Source organism: Lissotriton helveticus, chromosome 5_1 (assembly GCF_964261635.1).
Source record: "Lissotriton helveticus chromosome 5_1, aLisHel1.1, whole genome shotgun sequence".
Lineage (NCBI taxonomy): Eukaryota > Metazoa > Chordata > Amphibia > Caudata > Salamandridae > Lissotriton > Lissotriton helveticus.
The window spans coordinates 1,831,100,118-1,831,118,727 of NC_136065.1; the positions used below are offsets into that span (position 1 = coordinate 1,831,100,118).

An 18,610-nucleotide genomic window follows, 5' to 3' on the forward strand; every position below is an offset into this window, starting at 1 on the left:
ATATACAAGTGGAAGAAACATTGCCTTATCAAACATCATCCTTGAAGAATGAAACATTCGATGCATGTTCCTCCGGGGGCTAGTGGAATTGTTACAGTGAAAATAAACATCATTATAAATCAGAGCATGTTTTAGCTATTTTGTAAAGAAAGAAAATACAATGTATAAACAAAAACATGAACAGAGTTCACAGTGCTACTTTTTAAAGCCATGCTTCTAGTGCAATCAAGCTAATAAATTAGTTTTGTGGCATACTGATGCTAACTTAAGCAAACACTTTTCTAAATTCCAATCTCATGTACTCAGTGTCACTCGACCTTGCCAATTTTGTGTTTTGATCTTTCGCTATTATGAGCGAACATGTCATGTACAACCCACACCTTCTCTCTATTTTACCTTCTACAATCTTAATTTCTGCAAACAGCTATCATTGCAAGCTATGTTATAATGCTTCTCATTGATATATGCAAAGGGTTTCTTGCAGAGATATTTTCAACAATCAAATAAATACATTTAGAGCAGATATATTTTCTAGGGACAACAAGATTGTGTATTCCTTGTCTTGACTTCTATACTGTCCATCACTGTGCCCCCCAGGTTTGCACTATGTGGGACAGATGCACCCCAAGGGCATGCTGCGACTGATCATGGACCTGCTGACTGATGGTCAGCTGGACTGGGCGCGACTGGACGATCACTATGAAACCTTGTTCGTGGGAGAGCGGGAGTACCACCTCTGCGCCGGCAAGGAGACATTTGTCACCACCCTGGAGGCCCAGTTCCCCCAAGAAAAGAAGGCCATCAGAGAGTTCATGAGGCTGATGAAGGTAAGGCAGTAAGAGGGTCTCCCAAAGGCGACCATAAGGATACTTTCTAGATGCCAAGTTCAGGTACCCATCGCGCATCCTCTTGTTGGATAGTAAAGCTTGCTTAGTGCCTTGAGCATTCATAAATCAAGTAAACAAAATAAGCATTGGCAGAGCAAACAGGTTGGGCCATTGCGAGATTACCATAGTTCTATTTATGTATGTTTCTGCAAATATTTGTTAAAGGCCTTAAAGGTACAAATGCAGTCTGTCACTGAAAAAACACAGTAAAAAATGATCCATCAAAAAAATAAAACCAGAAATGAAAGCTTAGATTAGATCCAGAACTTTGGCACTCAAGTGGACGACTAGCAATAGGAATAGCAATGCCTTGGTTAAGCTTCCTTTCCAACTGTAGCTATATTATTCCGTGCTTTAATCTGACAAAGCAGTAGATGATTCCCACTCCTCAATTTTACAAATTAGAATGAATTAAAAACGTATTTAAATTAGAATGAAATAAAAATGTATTTATTCCTTTCGAGTAATACAACTACCTCCACATAGGTTTCTATTGGTATAATTGACTTTTGCAGCTCCTGCTCCTTTCCCTTCTAAAAGTTCTATGTTTTCCATAACATCACCAACAGCCCATTCCAACCTTGTTCTTACGGTTGAAAAAACCCATAGCACTGTTCACCTACAAGCCAAAAATATCTGTTGCGAGTAATCACCTTGCAGGTGTCTTCTCTTCCTTGTAGCTCTTGCAGTCTGAACCAAAACATTACAAGTTCCACCATATCCCCTCAAGGATGTATGTCATGACAATGCGGGCTTTACCCCGCGCTGTCATCACGACGCATCCATTACAACGCAAGTCGTTACAACGACTTGCGCTGTAGGCGCTGGATTGTGGAATAGTTTAATTTTCTATTACAACTCCAGCCCACGTAACAGTATGGAAGGTGTTGGAATAGAAAACAAAACTATTCCTTTACCAAGAGGGCCCTCCAGCGCAAGTCGTTGTAACGACTGCGCAAGTCGTTGTAACGACTTGCGTTGTGATGGCAGCGTCATAATGGCAGCGCGGTGTAAACCCTGCTTTGTCACGGCTGTCTCCTCCCCTCAATGACCATTTAGTGCCCCTTAATGACTATGGCATGCAGGAAGAATTCTCCTTTACTCAGTTTCCCAATCGTCTCATTCTAAACCATCTCTGTACCATTCATTCTGTTTCACATCTTTTGCCAGGCCCCCTGCCCTGCCCACTCTCTCTTGGTGCATTCTTGCTATTCTGTGGTCACGTGTTCTCTTTGTGCATTACTGCCTTTCTCTGGTCAAACCTTTAATTTAACTGAGTCTCACGGTACTGTAATCAAAACTAGTACAGATAAAAAAAAATGAGCTTAGTAAGCATAAACCGAGAGGAAATGACAAAAGCAGTAAGTTGAGATAGAGAACTAAAGAGACCAAGTATAGTGATAGGTTAGACAGCAAGAGATCTGTTTTTTTATAGATACCAGTACGCTTTCCAGTGCTAGAAAGGTCTGAGATCTAGTTTTCTATCCTGCCTAGCTTTACTACCCAATGCTACATAAAGGGGATCTTTGTTCACTCTGTCACAATTGTCTTCCACATCAACCTCACTAGATCCTACCTACAATGCAGGTACATGAAAACACAGGCACCTCCTAGCTGAAGATGCAAGAAAACTTGTAAAGCCACGCATAACAATGGCATTGCTCCTGCAGCTTTGGGGTGGCCATCTTGCATTGCTTTTATCCTGACAATGTTAGTGGGGAATGTCTTGACAGAACAGAAGGGAGGAGCCTTTCCAACTAACTGTACCAGCCCTGTCTGTTGCCATAAATAAGGCTTTCTTATCAAGGACCACAAATAAACTGCAGTGTGTGTGCTTCGGTGCCTTATTGAGGCTTTATAGTGCTGAGAGTCATTTTACATAACCATGCGCTTCCAGATTGTATCCGGCTTAATCTAACTAAATAGCTTGAATAATCAAGTTTTGAGTCTGTTCTCAAAGCTCACCTTGATCCCCTGAGTTCCACGGAAACCTTTCCAGGCCTTAGCTACTCTACTGTCTGCGAGGGCCTGGCTACCTGGCCTGTTTTTAACCAACACTACAGATTCTCATCCTTCAAGGATCTGAGCGGTCTGGGGCACCTTTTAGTACGCATAAAACCCAGGAATGTTCTGTTTTTTTCTTGGTGGATTATGTCTACTGCGATAAGGACAATTGACTTTCTTATTGCTTGTGTATGATGAAAGGGTATTGACTGCCCCTAGATAAACCTTCGCAGAGTGAAATGTGTCCATTATGGAGAAATTCTATTCTGTGGATGACGGCTGCGGGCATCGGGGCTGGATACATCATTCCCATGGAGTGATGCATGCTTCCTTGATGTCAGTTTCACAATGTGCAATTTTTTCTCCATTGCAACACTGACCCTTTAAGGCAGTGGTTCCCAAACTTTTTCGACCCATGGCTCCCTTTAACTATTGGCAGTTGTCCGCGGCTCCCCATTAGGTCTTTTATTTTGCTGGATGTAAACTTCATTAGCTCTAAATATATACAACAACAATAGGAGTGTGTAGCTTCACACTCAATATCTGTATCCATCAATTTTGTTTGTATGTCAAGTATACACTGTAGCCTATTTTTTCATCTAAATTAATATTTTAATGTTTAGAGATGCATTGATTATGCTTTAAAGTTAGCCTCACATTGATTAAAACAAGGGTGGTTGGTGTTCAGACATGAAGTTAATGTAACTGTTGACTTAGATACGGATTCAAACATGGTGTCCATATATTTATATTCTTGTAAGTACAGTATCTCACGTTTGGCTGTGCAGTAGGCCAATCCCTTTTTCATGAGGGATATTACTGAGATGTGGCATCACTTCCTGTGCCGTCACTTCCTGCTACGTCATTGTATGCGATGTCCTTACATATGTTGTTTAGTCTCCAACTCTTTAGGATTTGTAGGCTGGGCACAGGGCAGCCTTGCTATACTACTGAACAGGTGGGTCTTTTGACTACACCTGGACATTCTAAAATGTGGTCCTGTCGTGTGAGAAGGTAAGTATGAACCCCTAAATGGAGCCGGCAAGCCAGCACATTTAGAGAGAACCGAACAAGAGCCGAACTAGCAGTCGGGCTTGGCTCTAACAGGCAAAGCAAGAACTGAGTCATTAAAAGATTTGACATGTAGATGACACAGAAAATGCCATGTAAAATATGACCGTTTGTTTCAATTAAAACAGGATATTTCTTGAAGCGTGTGTTTTACTTCCGTACATCAGACTTAGTGCATTAGTTAGTATCTGCTAAACGTACTGCTTTTTATAATGAATGTTTCTTCACTTTAAAAACTAATGGCACTGTCTTACGGCCCAGGGCAACCACTGCAGGCCTGATCGCACGGAGCAGTGTTGAATTCAGATGCCATACTATTTATTACTGATTCCCAAACTGTGTGCTCATCTGTTCGTGGCGCCCCTGGCAAGTTTTCACGGCGCACCAGGGAGCCGCGGCGCACAGTTTGGGAACCGCTGCTTTAAGGGATAGGGACTGCAACAGAGACACTCTGCAGATGCAGGAATGGAGTTATTTGTTGCTTGCAGGTCTCCATCTATGAATTTACAACTGGTTGCAGGGATTCATAGAAGGATTCCTGCCTCATGGACCGTGACAAGGCAAGATTGCTGCAAATCCTTGCCGCCAGCCTCTTGCACTGTGTCAGGTTGATGCATCTGACACAGTGCAGTCACATATCAGATGCAGTGAAAACACAGCACTTCATTTCCACCTGGCCATCGCACCATTTGCACCATGTCTTTTTACATAGAACTACAATGATGTATCAAAGCACTGGAATAACAGGGTGTATTATTACTCAAGTGATTAGTAATCTTTTTATTGACTGCAAAAATTCACTTGTGCTACTATGTGAGCCTTTGATTTTCAGGTTATCCCAATACACCAATAATAGGACCATAACCTACTGAGGTGGTATATCTGCTGATTATGGGTATAATGGTTGGTTGTATGCATGTTGGAAAAAACAGTAAAGTACTTGATTTATGAAAACTCATGTACTCCCGATTCCTCTCTTATTACACTGCAGTGAGCTACAATCACGCCCCATTTAGACAGTTCAGTCTCTGCACTAAGGCTGGCCTCGTCGACCCACTGAGTAGTAAAATCCAGCTTGGATTTTAATTCATTTGCTATGAACATGCATGAGAATAAAATGACATACAATGATTTCTTTCGAAGTTATTTGTATATATTTAGTAGTGCTGAAAGCCTGGCTGGATTTTACCATTTGTTGAGTCGACAAATGTCACTCTACTTTCTGTTGACCTGCTCTCTTCCATTTTATTTTGAGTAACATAAACAAGTCCAGAGCTGGATATTATTCTCTGTTTTCACAGCTCACTGCCACCCGGGTTAAGCTGTTCGCCATCATGAAGATGATCCCGCTCTGGCTCTCCCTGGCCATGATCCGCTCGGGTCTCGTCCACTGGATCTCGCCCATATTCAAGCTGGCAGTATCCAACCACACTGACGTCTTGAACCGGCTCACCAGCAACAAAGACCTACAAACAGTCCTCAGCTATATCTTCTATGGTGAGAGGACACTGTGTATCTTTACATTATCCTTGCTGCTTCCTTCACTGTTCTTTGGTGAACTCCATTCCCATTAGAAACTGGAGGACTCTCTGTAATGTAATAGTCTCTTAATTTTAACTATTGCTTATGCAGATCTTCTCCTAATGGGGTGATATCCATTTCAACACTCACCTGCTTCAGCCCCACTACTGACTGGATAGAATTTATCCCAGATAGGTCACTCCAGAGAGGCTTTAAAAAAAGGTCTCAAACTCCTAATGCACTCTGCGACATTGTGTCTTTTGAGAACCTCTCAGTTAAGAAAAAAACCCTTCCTTTATTAAGACATCTCCAAAAACAGGAAAAAATGTTCAACCTGAGAACTGGCTACTGATGACTCCTACTATCCATATCCTTAAGGAATATCGCCTTTCTCCAACTTCCCATCCCTTCCTCGTTGCCAAAATGTAGAAAAGAAGAAAACTACACCTATCAGTGGAAAAACAGTCATGCCATGCAGGGAGATCCCAGCTACAAATGTCCTTTAAGCTTGAAGGAAAACATTCTTCATGATCTTAAGCAAATCCAAAGAAACAGCCCACGGGGCAGAAACACTGGACAACATGAGACTATGTAGTGGGAGAGACAACGGACTGACACAGAGCATGAGACAGGACAGGGCATACATTGCAGTTCACACATAAGGATATCTCTTACTGTGGCTGGCTCCCTCTCCAATACGATTCCTTGACATGTGTCCTTCCTAGATAGGAATGGCTGTACTCAGTACCCCTTATAAATGTCCTTCTTCTGATTGGCTGCATGCATTTACTTAGTTAAACTTCTGGCGAGGTGCTTCATATTTTCCACTTTCTGTCTTTTTATCTCAAATCGTCTCTAGTGTTACTGGTAATTAGCACTAATGTAGCACGATGTATTCAAACAAATTCAATGCATAAATAATAGACACACTGCGCAAGTGATGTTTAATGACATCATTAGAATAAAGTAACACCAAAAAGGTTGAGATTCAAATTGTAAATGCCTACATTTGTTTGCGAGTACTAAGCATATGTAGTCACTGACGTAGCAAGTCACTTAGACAGGGATAACATCATCAGCCTTCACCTTTCTGTGCACATAGGGAATGGAAGCATACATTTGAACAATGGGCATCACCCTAGATGCCCTGGTGCGCAACGTTAGCTTGGTTCCCATCTTCTATTGATAGGCTCTCCGCTGAATCCCATTGTTCTGCGTTCCACAAAATCCCATCTGATGGACCTTTTCCCGACAGGTCAATCTTCATCGAGCAATTTCTCTTCACTGCTCCTTCTGTTAAAAGGGCGATCCAGTGCAGAGAAAAAAACCTGTCTTCTTTACCCCCTTATGCATCTCTAACAATGACCAACAGCAGGCAGGCTAGAAAGTTAGTTTGTTTGTCAACTGGAGTTTTAAGATCGATTGTGACATCATTCAGCTCATCACCCCCTTAAAGGCAATCTAGAATACCATCCGCTATCAAGGAACCAGAGAGAATTTAAAGGTCCCTAACGGGTGAGCTTATTATTGTGGATAACTACACAAGGTCTTAGCACTGCGATGGGGTTATGAAATAAATAAGATGAGCATGTGCTGACCAATTACTTCTCATCATTGGTGATCTGGACGGTAACAGCTAGGGAAGAATAACAACGGATTAGAGAATTGCTATCAAATTAGCTCATACTAAAATCAGAACTAAGAAATACATTTGTGTACATTCAACATATATCGGGGCTGGAGGTCGAGGAAGGGAATAGAATTCCCAAAGAAAATTGCAAATTTGAACTAGAGAGAACACTACAAGATTGGAATTGGGATTTCTCCAGAATTACATTTTTCACTGAATGATAAGTGAATTCAAGGGATAAACTCCAGGGAAAAGTATGGAATAATATATCATGAAATAAAATTAAAAACACCCCAGGGTAGATTTGGGCAGGGGCATTGCACGTACACAGAGAGAAGTGTAAAGCTAAAAACCATGTGGGAGGTTTGTTGCAAGAATACAGTAGGCTCTGAAGTAGCCAGGCAGTACTGGATGCGAGGTCTTTATCTTCTGTCTCTGTTTTTTCCGTGACATCCCTGGCATAATTCGACCGGCTTCTGTCCATGGTGCAGCGCCAGGAACAAGGGTTACTTAACTGAGCAAAGAACTAAACCCATCAGTATCCTACCCCCTCCCTGGTAGTCCTTTTGCAGCCTGATATGCGGTTTCTTCACAATATGATAAGCTGTATCTGGTTCACCTAATGAATATATGATCCTGCTGATCAGATCCCTGATAAATCAATTAGTGCTGTGTTATCGTCTCACACCATAGCTCTATTTCATGAGTCCTAAGGGCACTGGAGATATCTGTCCTTATCTTAGTCTCAGCGGTGCCAAGGGCATTCGCAGTAAACAACGTTGCTATGTACTTACGCTGCAGAAAATGTGCCCCAGGGATGCATACGTTTCATTGTCTAGAACAACTGAATTTTTGAATGATTGAGTTGTCTTGGAGTACATACTGTTCCAGATGTTTTTTGTGGCCAAAAGTATGGTTCTGCTCCTTTTAGCAGCTGTGAGTGTTGGGCAGAAAGGGCATCACATATGTGATCCACAGGAGATAGGAGGCGGAGCTGTGCACCCTAGCACGCCACTTGGCACCTAGAATGCCCAAGTACCGATGGAGGTGTGTGGAATGTTGCTGCTAGAGATGATTCCGTTTATAGTGTGCATGTCTAGGTCAAGATATGGAACATGACACAACAGGCTGACCGTTACTCCAGCCAGGTATTCAGAATAAAGTTTACAATGGGGATTTTCTGACTAGGAGATGGGCAGGGTGATAAGATCTGCTGCTAACAGCGGCACTTTTCTAAGCCACTGTAGGCGGCTGGAGACTGGAAGCATGCCTAGATCTTGTGCCTTGGCACAGGGAATAGGCATGTGTCCATGAAGACGATACGTGTGATTTATTGCCAGCGTTTATGAACCACTTGAATGGAATTCACTGGTTGACTTCATGTGGATGCAACAACATCAGTGTTTGCTCTTGTTCTAGACTTGGCAACTTTTGAAATTAAGAGCACCTTCTAAAGCCAGGCAGTCTGTGTTGGCAGTGCCTACCTTTTTAGTTGCTGCCAGAGATTTGATAAGAAGTATAATCCAGTCTTTCTGCATATTACAATTATTGTTGAGAGGAAGGGAACTTCAAACAATACCCTGATTGTATTATTTTTGGATGCTTGTTGCAACTATTACATTTCCTATTTTCACGGATTATGATTGCACACACGGTACCGTGTGGAAGCAGCTGGAGCCTGAGACTCTTGTGGTGCATGAAGGAGATAAGGGTATTCTGTTCCGTGCATCTAAACAAATCTTTGATTATCAATGGAGAGGTGAGCGTAGCAACTGATTGGTCATTTAGGATCCATATGAGCTCTTTGGGGATTTTGTTGGTATTACTGAGAGAGTAATGCTGAATTAACATCTGTGGTTGAAGACTTGTTTTTTTCGGTTGATGTTTGGGTTTGTTGTTTCCTTCTCCTCTGAATGCATGGTGAAGTAATGTGGTAGATGGTCTGTCTAATGTCTTTAGCAGGTTCAAATGTGCATTCTTGAGGCTAATGACATTTCTGATTTAACGATCTGACATCAAACAAATTCATTAAAAGTGAAAGTCTGGCTTAGATGAACAAATATGTTGCAATGAATGAGTGGTTGGGGTGGACCCTGGGGGACACCACAAGAGATGCAGATTCTCTTGTGCACACCAAGAGTACAGCTGTGCTTTGTTTCTTATCTCCCAAAACTAACAATAGCCCCTTACGGTAACATCCGCTAGGACTGAGCCTCTGCTGGCATGTTGTCCGACGATTTGTTACTATCTTCTTTACGGTTTGATCACTATTTGAATTTTTTTTTGTGTGGTATTGCATCATTCTCAAAGCCAAGTAATTAAAATGTACTCTGTTCTCACCAGGGTTACTCCACACTTTTCTAAATGCTACCAGGCCCTCAATTTTCTCTGTGATTGTAATGGGCCTTCTCTAAACCGAGTAAGGCCTTCCAGCCTTCCCATGACAAGACTCACCCTCCCCCCTTACACACAAGCAGCCCTTGTCCATCCCTTGATGAAGCTCCACCATACTACAACCTCATCCAAGCCTTGTGTTGATGTGAGTGTTCAGGTCCCAGGCCATCCTAACCTCAAACAAAGCTCTGTGGCCTCCTTGAGCCAGCTGTTTCCCACCCTCTTTCCCTCAGCCTCACCGGGCGTCTGGCAGCGTCAAGACATGCCTCTCAAACCTTGAGAATGCATATTATTAACCACCACAAATAACTACTTGAGGCTTTATAGTGCTGAGACGTGAGGCATTTTACATAATCATGCGCTTCCAGATTGTATCAGGCTTAATGTAAGTAAATAGCTTAAATAATCAAGATTTGAGTCTTTTCTCAAAGCTCACCATGATCCCCTTTAGTTCTACAGTCACTTTTCCAGGCCTTAGCTATTGTACTTGGAGGGCCTGGTTACCTGGCCTGTTTTTTAACCAACACTACATATTCTCATCCTGCAAGGATCTGAGAGGTCTGTAGTGGCACATTTTAGCACTCATAAAACCAAGGAATGTCCTGTGTCTTTTTTTCTTGGTGGACTATGTGTACTGAGATAAGGACAAACTATCTTCTAGGAAACTAGCAACGGGCGGCACGGTTTTCTTAATGTCTATATGACCGAGGAGATTAAGCTAGCTGATAAATCAATTAGAGATGTGTGAGCTGGAGTGTTGCCCAATCTTCGGTTGTGAACCTCTGAGTCCAAACTGCAGTGCAGATATCTGCATACAGGTGGGAGAAGCGGCGCCTCGAGCAATAGCCCTGATTAGAGGCAGATCACACTGTGCAACCTTCCCATTTTCGAGGTTGCGGTACAAAGGTGAAATACTCTATCTTCAGTGATTTCCTATATGTCTGTCACCTCCCCTTCCACTGTGACTGTTGCATTACAGTTAAGTTATACACTTTTTTTTCTCCTTTAGAAAACAGTTTGCGGGTGTATTTTTTTTGTGAACGGAGGAGACTGCTAATAACCCTAATGCAGATGTAATAAAAAGCCCAGCACCACAAATGATACTGTATAATAATATATTTACAGTGAGCTCCTGTGCACACACAGACACTCTGAAGGGATGTGTCTGATATTCTTAACAACTGTTGTCTGCGGCAGCTGAGCCGTTTACTACCCACCCACCCTGAGGACATACAACAGGCAATTACTGAAAGCGAACAAAATGATGTTCATGCAGTAAAAACCACACCTTCTGACAAAAACATGTATCAGTCCTGTGATGTTGTGCCGTGTGACGTAACAGGCACGTCCGGAACGTAATGGTCATGTGACCTCCATCTAATAAAAGTATGGGATGCGCAAACGTACGCCAGTTAGGCGATGTAGGCGAATCCCTGCAGTAAGCCATATCCCCTGTCTCCTGTGGTTATTTTAGTGTACCCCTCCAGTTAGGCCCACTTCACTGTCCCCGGAGTGTTGGCGCAGTCATTGCGCCCAACACCACAATTGGTGACGAGGGTGGTCATGCCCTCGCACCCGGCGGTGAGGCAGCCGCGAGCGTTTCCAGCTGCTCGCGGCACTCGTGCCCCACGTGTGGCGCCGTGCTGACCCGGCACCCGGCGGCTGATGTTGAACTCTGGAGTCCCGTGCGAGGACTGTGGAGGTCTGCGCGGCCCGGGGAGGCCAGAAGGTGATCCCGCCCCAGCGCCGCTTCCTGCGGAGCCACCCGCTGCATGAGCTGCCTGCCGCGGCTGCACGTGGCTGCGTGCGGCTGCGTGTGGCCACGCGGCGATGCTTCCCTGTGCTGGAGCACGATCGTAGGACGCTGCCCCACCCGTCGGTGGAACACGTGTGGCCCAGGCTACGCGCCTGATGATCCTGCGCCTCTGCTTGGCCACCAGTGTGTCAGCTGTGCCGGGGGGCCCGAAGTGCAAGCGCACACTGCACCACTTGGTGGGGGGGAAGTCAAGGCCTTAACACGGACCTAGTAAACTATAAGAATCAAGGCCTCAACACGGGCCTAGCAGACGGCAAGGCCCTGCACAGGCCTCGTGGGGCACAGCCTGGAGAAGACATAAGGCTTCAACGCCAACCTTGCAGGAGACAACACAGCTCACCATTAGGAGAGCACAAAGGCAGAATAAGGGAAGTGCACACCAGCAGAGTTGGTAGACGCCCAAGAAAGGGGGCAGAGAATAAACACCACACCAGGGTGCACGCTTCACCACGCAGAGACAGCTAGGAGCCCAGCGAAGGGCAGAGTGAACACACACACCACCAGCACAGCGCTGCCGCAACCCAAAAGGACAAGGCGTCCACTGCAGAAGCAGTCACAAGGTCCACAGCACAAACCATGTCACAAATACCCAAATAGAGCCTTTCATAGTGGAAGGGTCACCCTCTTCACTGGCACCCAAGTGGAAAGACTGGGTGGACCGTCTGCAAATATTTTTCGAGGCCACCAAGGTTCACAAGGACCAGAAAAGAGCGCTGCTGTTTAACCTAGGCGGCAAAGACATACATAACATTACTAAAACGCTTGTAAAGGCTACGCCAAAGAACCACCACACATTAATAAATGCCCTCAACGGACACTTTGAGCCGATGGCCAATCAGGACTATGAGAGGTTCATATTTAGACAAGTGCGCCAACTCCCCGAAGAATCGTTGGACACGTACCATGCTAGACTCAAAAACCTAGCATCAACATGCGGGTTTCAAGACGAGACGGAAGAGATAAGGGGGCAAGTAATTCAGGGCTGTGCCTCCGCCAAACTCCGTGAACGCATCCTAGAAGAATCCAGCAAGTCCCTCACCGACATCCTGACCCTGGGACGCACCAAGGAGCTGTCCAAGGCACGCGCAGAACATATGCAGGCGGCCCTCCGAGTCCTGGTGAAGACAGAACCAGTAAATGCTGTTACGACCAAGCCCACAATGAGGTGGAGCAAGAATGGGCCCGGCACCGTGACCGCGGGACAGGCAAAGACATGTGGATACTGTGGTGGGCCTCCGCACCAGGCAGCAGAGTGTCCTGCCAAAGGGAAGAGATGCTCGGGATGAGGGCGATTTAACCACTTTGAGAAAGTGTGCAGATCCAAAAAGTATCGCAAGCCAAAGGTAGTCAATGCCCTACCCGCGGGGGACAGGCACCCAGCGACATGGACGACGATGAGGAGGAAGAGCGGGTAGTCCACAGGGTATACATGATTGGTGCCGCTTCTTGAAAAGCGCGACAGCTGCCGCAGTGCAACATTCATGTGGGGTCCCAGGACGCCATGGCTGTAGTGGATACCGGGCTACCATAAACATCATGGCATCCGCTCTTCATCAGACGTTGTGCCCAGCACCCAAGCTGTACCTGTCAGCGATCACTGTGTTTGCCTATGGTCAAGATACTCCCCTGAAAAACATCCATATCCCATGGATACTGCTCTGTCACCACCAACGTGTACGAGCCATGATGTGAGTAAAATCAAGCGACCGCTTCCGATATGAACTGTAACAGAATCCCTAAAATCTGTTGCATTGGGTAGGTCTCAAAGTGCAAGACATGAACTGTGCCAATGCATAAAAAAATATACTGCAGGAGATTTCCTTTCCTTTTCTTTTTTTTTTTTTTGAAGTGCGCTCTATAGTTCTATTTCTATATACCATTTTAAGACAAAAGCCCAAAGCCAGATCAGGCAGGCAGTTGCTGGAATCAGAGTGGAAGTCTCGCCACTAACGTGCAGCTGCCAGAATTACAAATTTGTTCAGTAATTCCTCAATTCTAAAGGTACCTCATAGTTCCATTTGTAATCTCTTAGTAACTTACCCGAGTTACCAGTACCCCAATTATTGTAATCTTTACCATGGGGGATTGAGTTATCGTATGGATTTCTAGAACATTCAGAATAAGGCCCTTTCAGGTTCAGATGTCCTACTTTACTATTTGCTAAGGGAGCATCACGGTCAAGCCTGCTGAACCCAAGGAGAAGTATGAGATTTTCAGTGATAAGAAATTGAGTGACCATCTAGTCTGTAAAAAGAGACCGGGAAGACATGATGAACTAGAGAAGCGGGGCCTGTGCCGCTTAGGAGTGCAGAATATACAATTCTAGCATTACCGGCTTCGAGTCACATCTCGCATGTTAAAACTGAGGCGCCCCTTGGGTGTCAGACATTACTTAGTAGGACAGGATGCTTGTTAGCAATACGTGAATTTTTCATACTACAGTGAAACATTAGTAGCTACTATATTGATTGGGTATTACACTTAACAGTGTATGTAGTGTTTTTAAGCTGTATGTGAGTTGCAGGTCAACTAACTTAATGTTAGCGGCCTGGGCCGTGTCTCCCTGCCGGACAGTTGACCATGTGTTTGGTACGGGTTGTCCTTAGCTGGTTTGTTCTATTTGTTACCTCAGTAAACCCCAAGTGTTTCCTCTTTTTTGGCATTTGTCAAGATACTTTGCATTATATTATGTATCGGGATAATGGGTTGTTACCCCTGTGTTGAACATATATGTTGTAAACCTAAATGTTAACTGAATCTTCTCAACAACTGTGGGCGCCTGTACACCTAGAAAATCTACATCTCAATGGCATGCCCCGATGTTGCGTGGATTGGGGATGGTGTTAACCTAAAATCGTGAGGCAGTGTATTCCAGAGACCAGGGTTAAAACAGCATTTCGAAATACAGTCAATAAAAAATAGGACTGACTCAAAAATTGGGCTCTAGAGCAGAATTTAGAAAAAAGAGGAAGGTTTATTACAAAAATCAAAAGGAACAATACAGAAATAGTAGGATGCAGAAGCAGCAATACTTTCATTTAAATGTATAGAGTCATGGCCATGAAGGCTCTCAGCATCGAATAGGAACAATACAGTGTAATGGGCACAAAGTAAAATATTTAATAAATCTCAAATGCGCAGCACAATTAGTGAACAATCAGGCAGCATCCCCATGAGATGGCAAACTCTCTGGCCCCAACTTAAGGGTTGATATAGTAATTTTCTCCATATGAAATCACTAAAAATGCAAAGTCAGCATGGTGTGAACAAAGAATTACATGTTCAACAAATCATTTATAGCATTATGAACCGTCATATAACCCTATCACTTTAGCACTAATCTACTACATGAATATTGATTCGACCCTCCTCACCTAATGTCGTCCGGAGACGTCAGAACAAACTAGTTATATAAACAACAGTAAACCATTGAGAATGAATGCAATACTGTGCGCAAGTGGAAGGTCCTTGAAAAATGTTACTAAAGCTTCTACTAGTAGGCTTTGTTGAGAACAGTGGTATTCAGAAATAATCAAATCCACATCTTGCTGTACGCAGTTCCAGGCAGAAATATAAACAGAGAATAAACATGATAAATATTAATTTTGGACGAGACCAGATGACATTGAGGCCTTACTGAGGCCCAGCTATCTTAGCTAGAGAACACACTAACATATTATAGTAAATTTGTTTCAATTGTAATAGCTCCATGTCAGTACACACATGTAACTTGTGTAGACTATTAATAAGGCACATTTTGATTGAAACAAACAAAAGCTGCATGTTAGACCTGGCATCATTGGCGTGAGTCTCCCTTCCATTTTGACGGATTGCCTCCTCTGTTTTGATATGTTTTTGCTGGTTATATGCTCTGGGCACTGTGCCACTGCTATTCAGTGCCACAATGCAAGTGCTCCCTATATTAAATTGATGTACTAATTGGTGATTCCATGATTGGGTTATTTGATTTACCTGTCAGCCCCTAGTACAGTGCACCATGTGTGCCCAGGGCTTGTAAATCAAATGCTGCTGGTACGATTGCAGCACTGGCTGTGCCACCCACAGAAGCAGCTTGTAAAGTGTGTCTCAGGCTTGCCATTGCAAGGCCTGTGTGCAGTCTAGTACTGCCATGTCGACTTGGCAAGTGCACCCACTTGCCAGTCCCTAAACCTTCCCGTTGCTTCATATTAGACACCCCTATGGTAGGCCCAGGGGCAGGGTGCATTGTAAGTATAAGGTAGGACATGCTCCAGTGTGTGTAGCATGTCCTAATAGTGAATTACAGCCATTTTCTTTTTCACTTTTGAAGGCTACATGCTCTCTATAGGCTAGAATGGACAGTTAAATTATTACATTCTTATAATCCGAACTGACCCAGGCAGCATGGTAGAAATTCGAATTTAGTATGCCTGAACTCAGAATAATAAAATTCATCTTTAAGTAAAGTTGGTTTATATATTCTGTGTTTGAAAATACCACTTTTAGAAAGTAGGTATTTTCTTGCCTAACTGTCCAGGCCTGCCTCTGCTAGGTTGTGTATTCCTTGTCTGGGTTTGTGAGTGATAGGGCTGGGGGATTCCAGGAGACAGGCTGGGGCAGCCCAGTGGTGAATAGAGAGATCTGTATCTAGATGGGAGGGAGGAGTTGCACCTGGAACCTGAATAGGGCTGGGCCTTCCCTCTACAATGCTGACTCCACCTCCTGTGGCTTGTCCGATGTCTCTGCCCTGCACTGTGAAAGGAGAGGAGGAATCATGTCAACAAAGTGCTCCAGAGCTGTATCTTCCCTCCCCTATGATGGCTCCACCTCCTGTGGGGCGGCTGATGTCTCTGCCCTGCACAGTGAAATGAAGAAGAGAGTCATGTAAACTAAGTGCTCAGGTACTGGTTTGGACTAGGCAGAGACCTCTCTGCCTTCAGAGAACAAAGGATTTTGGGGTATAAATATTGGGACCCTGATCCCAAGAAATTAGATCACTTCTGTAACAAGAAACCTTTTGCCAAGGAGAAGAACCAAGGAAGCTGCAGGAGTTTGACTGACCTCTGCCAGTGTGCTGTTTGCTGGGTTGGCTTGCAGTGGTTGCTTCGTTGCCAAGGAAAGGAGAAGGAACTTTTTAAGGACTTTCATCATCTTCAGAATATTCTCCAAGGTATTGAACTGTGCTTGCCTCCTGCTGAAGTCTCAGGGCCTAAAGACTTCATCTCCATCTCCCCTCTGAATTTCCTTGCTGGGAATTCTCAACTCCAGACAGTGGCGGTGCGTCCATTGGGGGGCCTGGGGCCCCACTAGCCACATCGCCTAAAGTCCTGCAAGCAAATGAAGAAATTGAATTCTCAACTCCTCCACTTTCGCACATGTGTGCGGCAATCGGCAGCTGAAGGGGGTAGGGGCGGGGCTGGTGCAGCACTCAACGCCGGGGTTTGAGTGACAGAGTCAGACTGTCACTGACAGCGAAGCTTAGTGCGCATGTTTGGGCTGGTCATTTTTATGTCCAGCCCGTACATGCGCACTGTCAGCCACTACTATGCATTCAGTAGGAGAGCGAGCGAGGGGGAACCCGAGAGGCCGCTGCAGCCCCACGGTCTCCTAGTGGGCGGGCCATTTTGGTGCCCTAGCCAATCCTGGCGCTGCTAATGCAGCATCTGGATTGGCTGACAGTGAGACACAGCCTGCGCAGTTTGAAGTTGTGAATCTCTGAATCCTGCTCCAGACGGGCCCAGACCTGTTCCTGCTCCAGAGTCCCGACCGGCCCAGGAACTGGACCAGGTAAGTTTTTTATGTTACCCACCCCAGAATAGCGAGCCACGACTGGGTGTGACTCATCTTCTACTAGTGGGCCCTCGTTAAATATTCATGCCTTGCACCTGCTGGCAGTAATCCGTCCAATGTGCTGTATTCGGAGCACGTTTGTTCTCCCGCAGGCTCATCTGCCCGGAGTGTTTTACCAAGATGATTAGCAGCATACTAACCACCCCGAAGGAGAGGCGAGGCCTGACTCCCGAAGAGCACCGACGCATTAGCCCCTTCTCCCGCCCTGCTTTTAATAAAACATGCCGCCAAACCTGGAGCCCTGAATAAACTTCCAGACTGAGCGATCAGCTAGCTACCTGCAGGCTGTTGTATGCCAAACCTCCCTCAGAGGCCTATGATCAAACTGGCGATATCTCTTGACTTCATTCAGGGAAAATGGGATACTTGTAGGTTAAAAGGCAAGTGTATAAAAGTAGAGATTTGTTTTTACAACGGCCTATTCTGGTACTTAACCTGTTTATTTACTATTGTTTTTGCTGTTTTTACACTTTTGCAAACTCGTTGTACTGAGCTGTGCCTGCGGAATTCTACCCTTAAAATGCCATTGTGCTGATTGGATAGATACGATTTTCTTTGCCCCACCGCACTAGCAACTTCAGAAATTGCTTGGAATATATTTTACGCTATTTGCGTATCTTTCCCTGTTGTTTTTCCACCGGCGACTCTGAAAGATCTTTAAACTAAATACGTTTCCACAGAGGTGGGAGTTTAAGAAAAAGCAGGGGCGTAACACAGGCCCCCGCAGCCCCCGCGGTGCGGGGGGCCTCTAGCTCAAAGGGGCCCCCTCGGCACTGCACTCTGGCCGGACAGCTCCTGGTTGAGCCCGGAGGGGGCCCCTCTAAGTACCGTGCAGGGAGGCCCCCTCACTTTTCGTTACACCAGTGAGAAAAAGGAGAGAGATTTTTAGACATTTAGAGAAGAGGGAGTACGGGGCGAGAAAAATGAAGAGAGGGACTGGGCACGGGTAAAATAAAGGAGATAATGGGAGGAAGAGAGGAGGTGGGATTATTTGGGAAAAATGAGAAAGGTTCAGATATCGGGAAGCTAAATAAGAAGCCATAATACATTGCTTTTATAGCGTCACTCTGCCATTGTTTGGGCCTCGAGGCAATGTCGGCTATCGGAAGGGTATATAAATAAGCAAAGAGGGAGGGAGAGAAAGTGGATTCGGTCTCTCCTGGCAGTTTACACAAACAAAATGGAATCCACTCAAGTGGTGGGGGTGGTCCCTACTTTGGTGGGGAGCACACCGTGTTGTTTAAATACCCCTCACACACCAACAGGCCCCTTGGTGTCATGCTTCATCATTGGGGTCTTTGCACCCTTCTACGGGGTGCGGCGTGCTACGACTCACGGATAAGTAGGAGCACTCTTTGTGAACTATGTGTTGGTGTGTGATGGGGAATGGATGTGAGTGGTGGGGGAGTGAAACGTGATAGTTAAAATAATTTTAAAATACCTGGCTCGTAGGAAAAA

At 44.9% G+C, this 18,610-nt stretch overlaps 1 protein-coding gene across 1 annotated transcript in view; it reads left to right on the plus strand.

Moving 5' to 3' along the window:
* LOC144755871 (all-trans-retinol 13,14-reductase-like) overlaps nt 1-18,610 on the plus strand; it is a 172,255-nt gene that overhangs the window by 22,764 nt on the left and 130,881 nt on the right. Inside the window, exons 3-4 of the mRNA XM_078645237.1 lie at nt 598-827; nt 5,264-5,459. Coding sequence (XP_078501363.1) covers nt 598-827; nt 5,264-5,459 — 426 coding nt within the window. The remainder of the gene's footprint in view (nt 1-597; nt 828-5,263; nt 5,460-18,610) is intronic.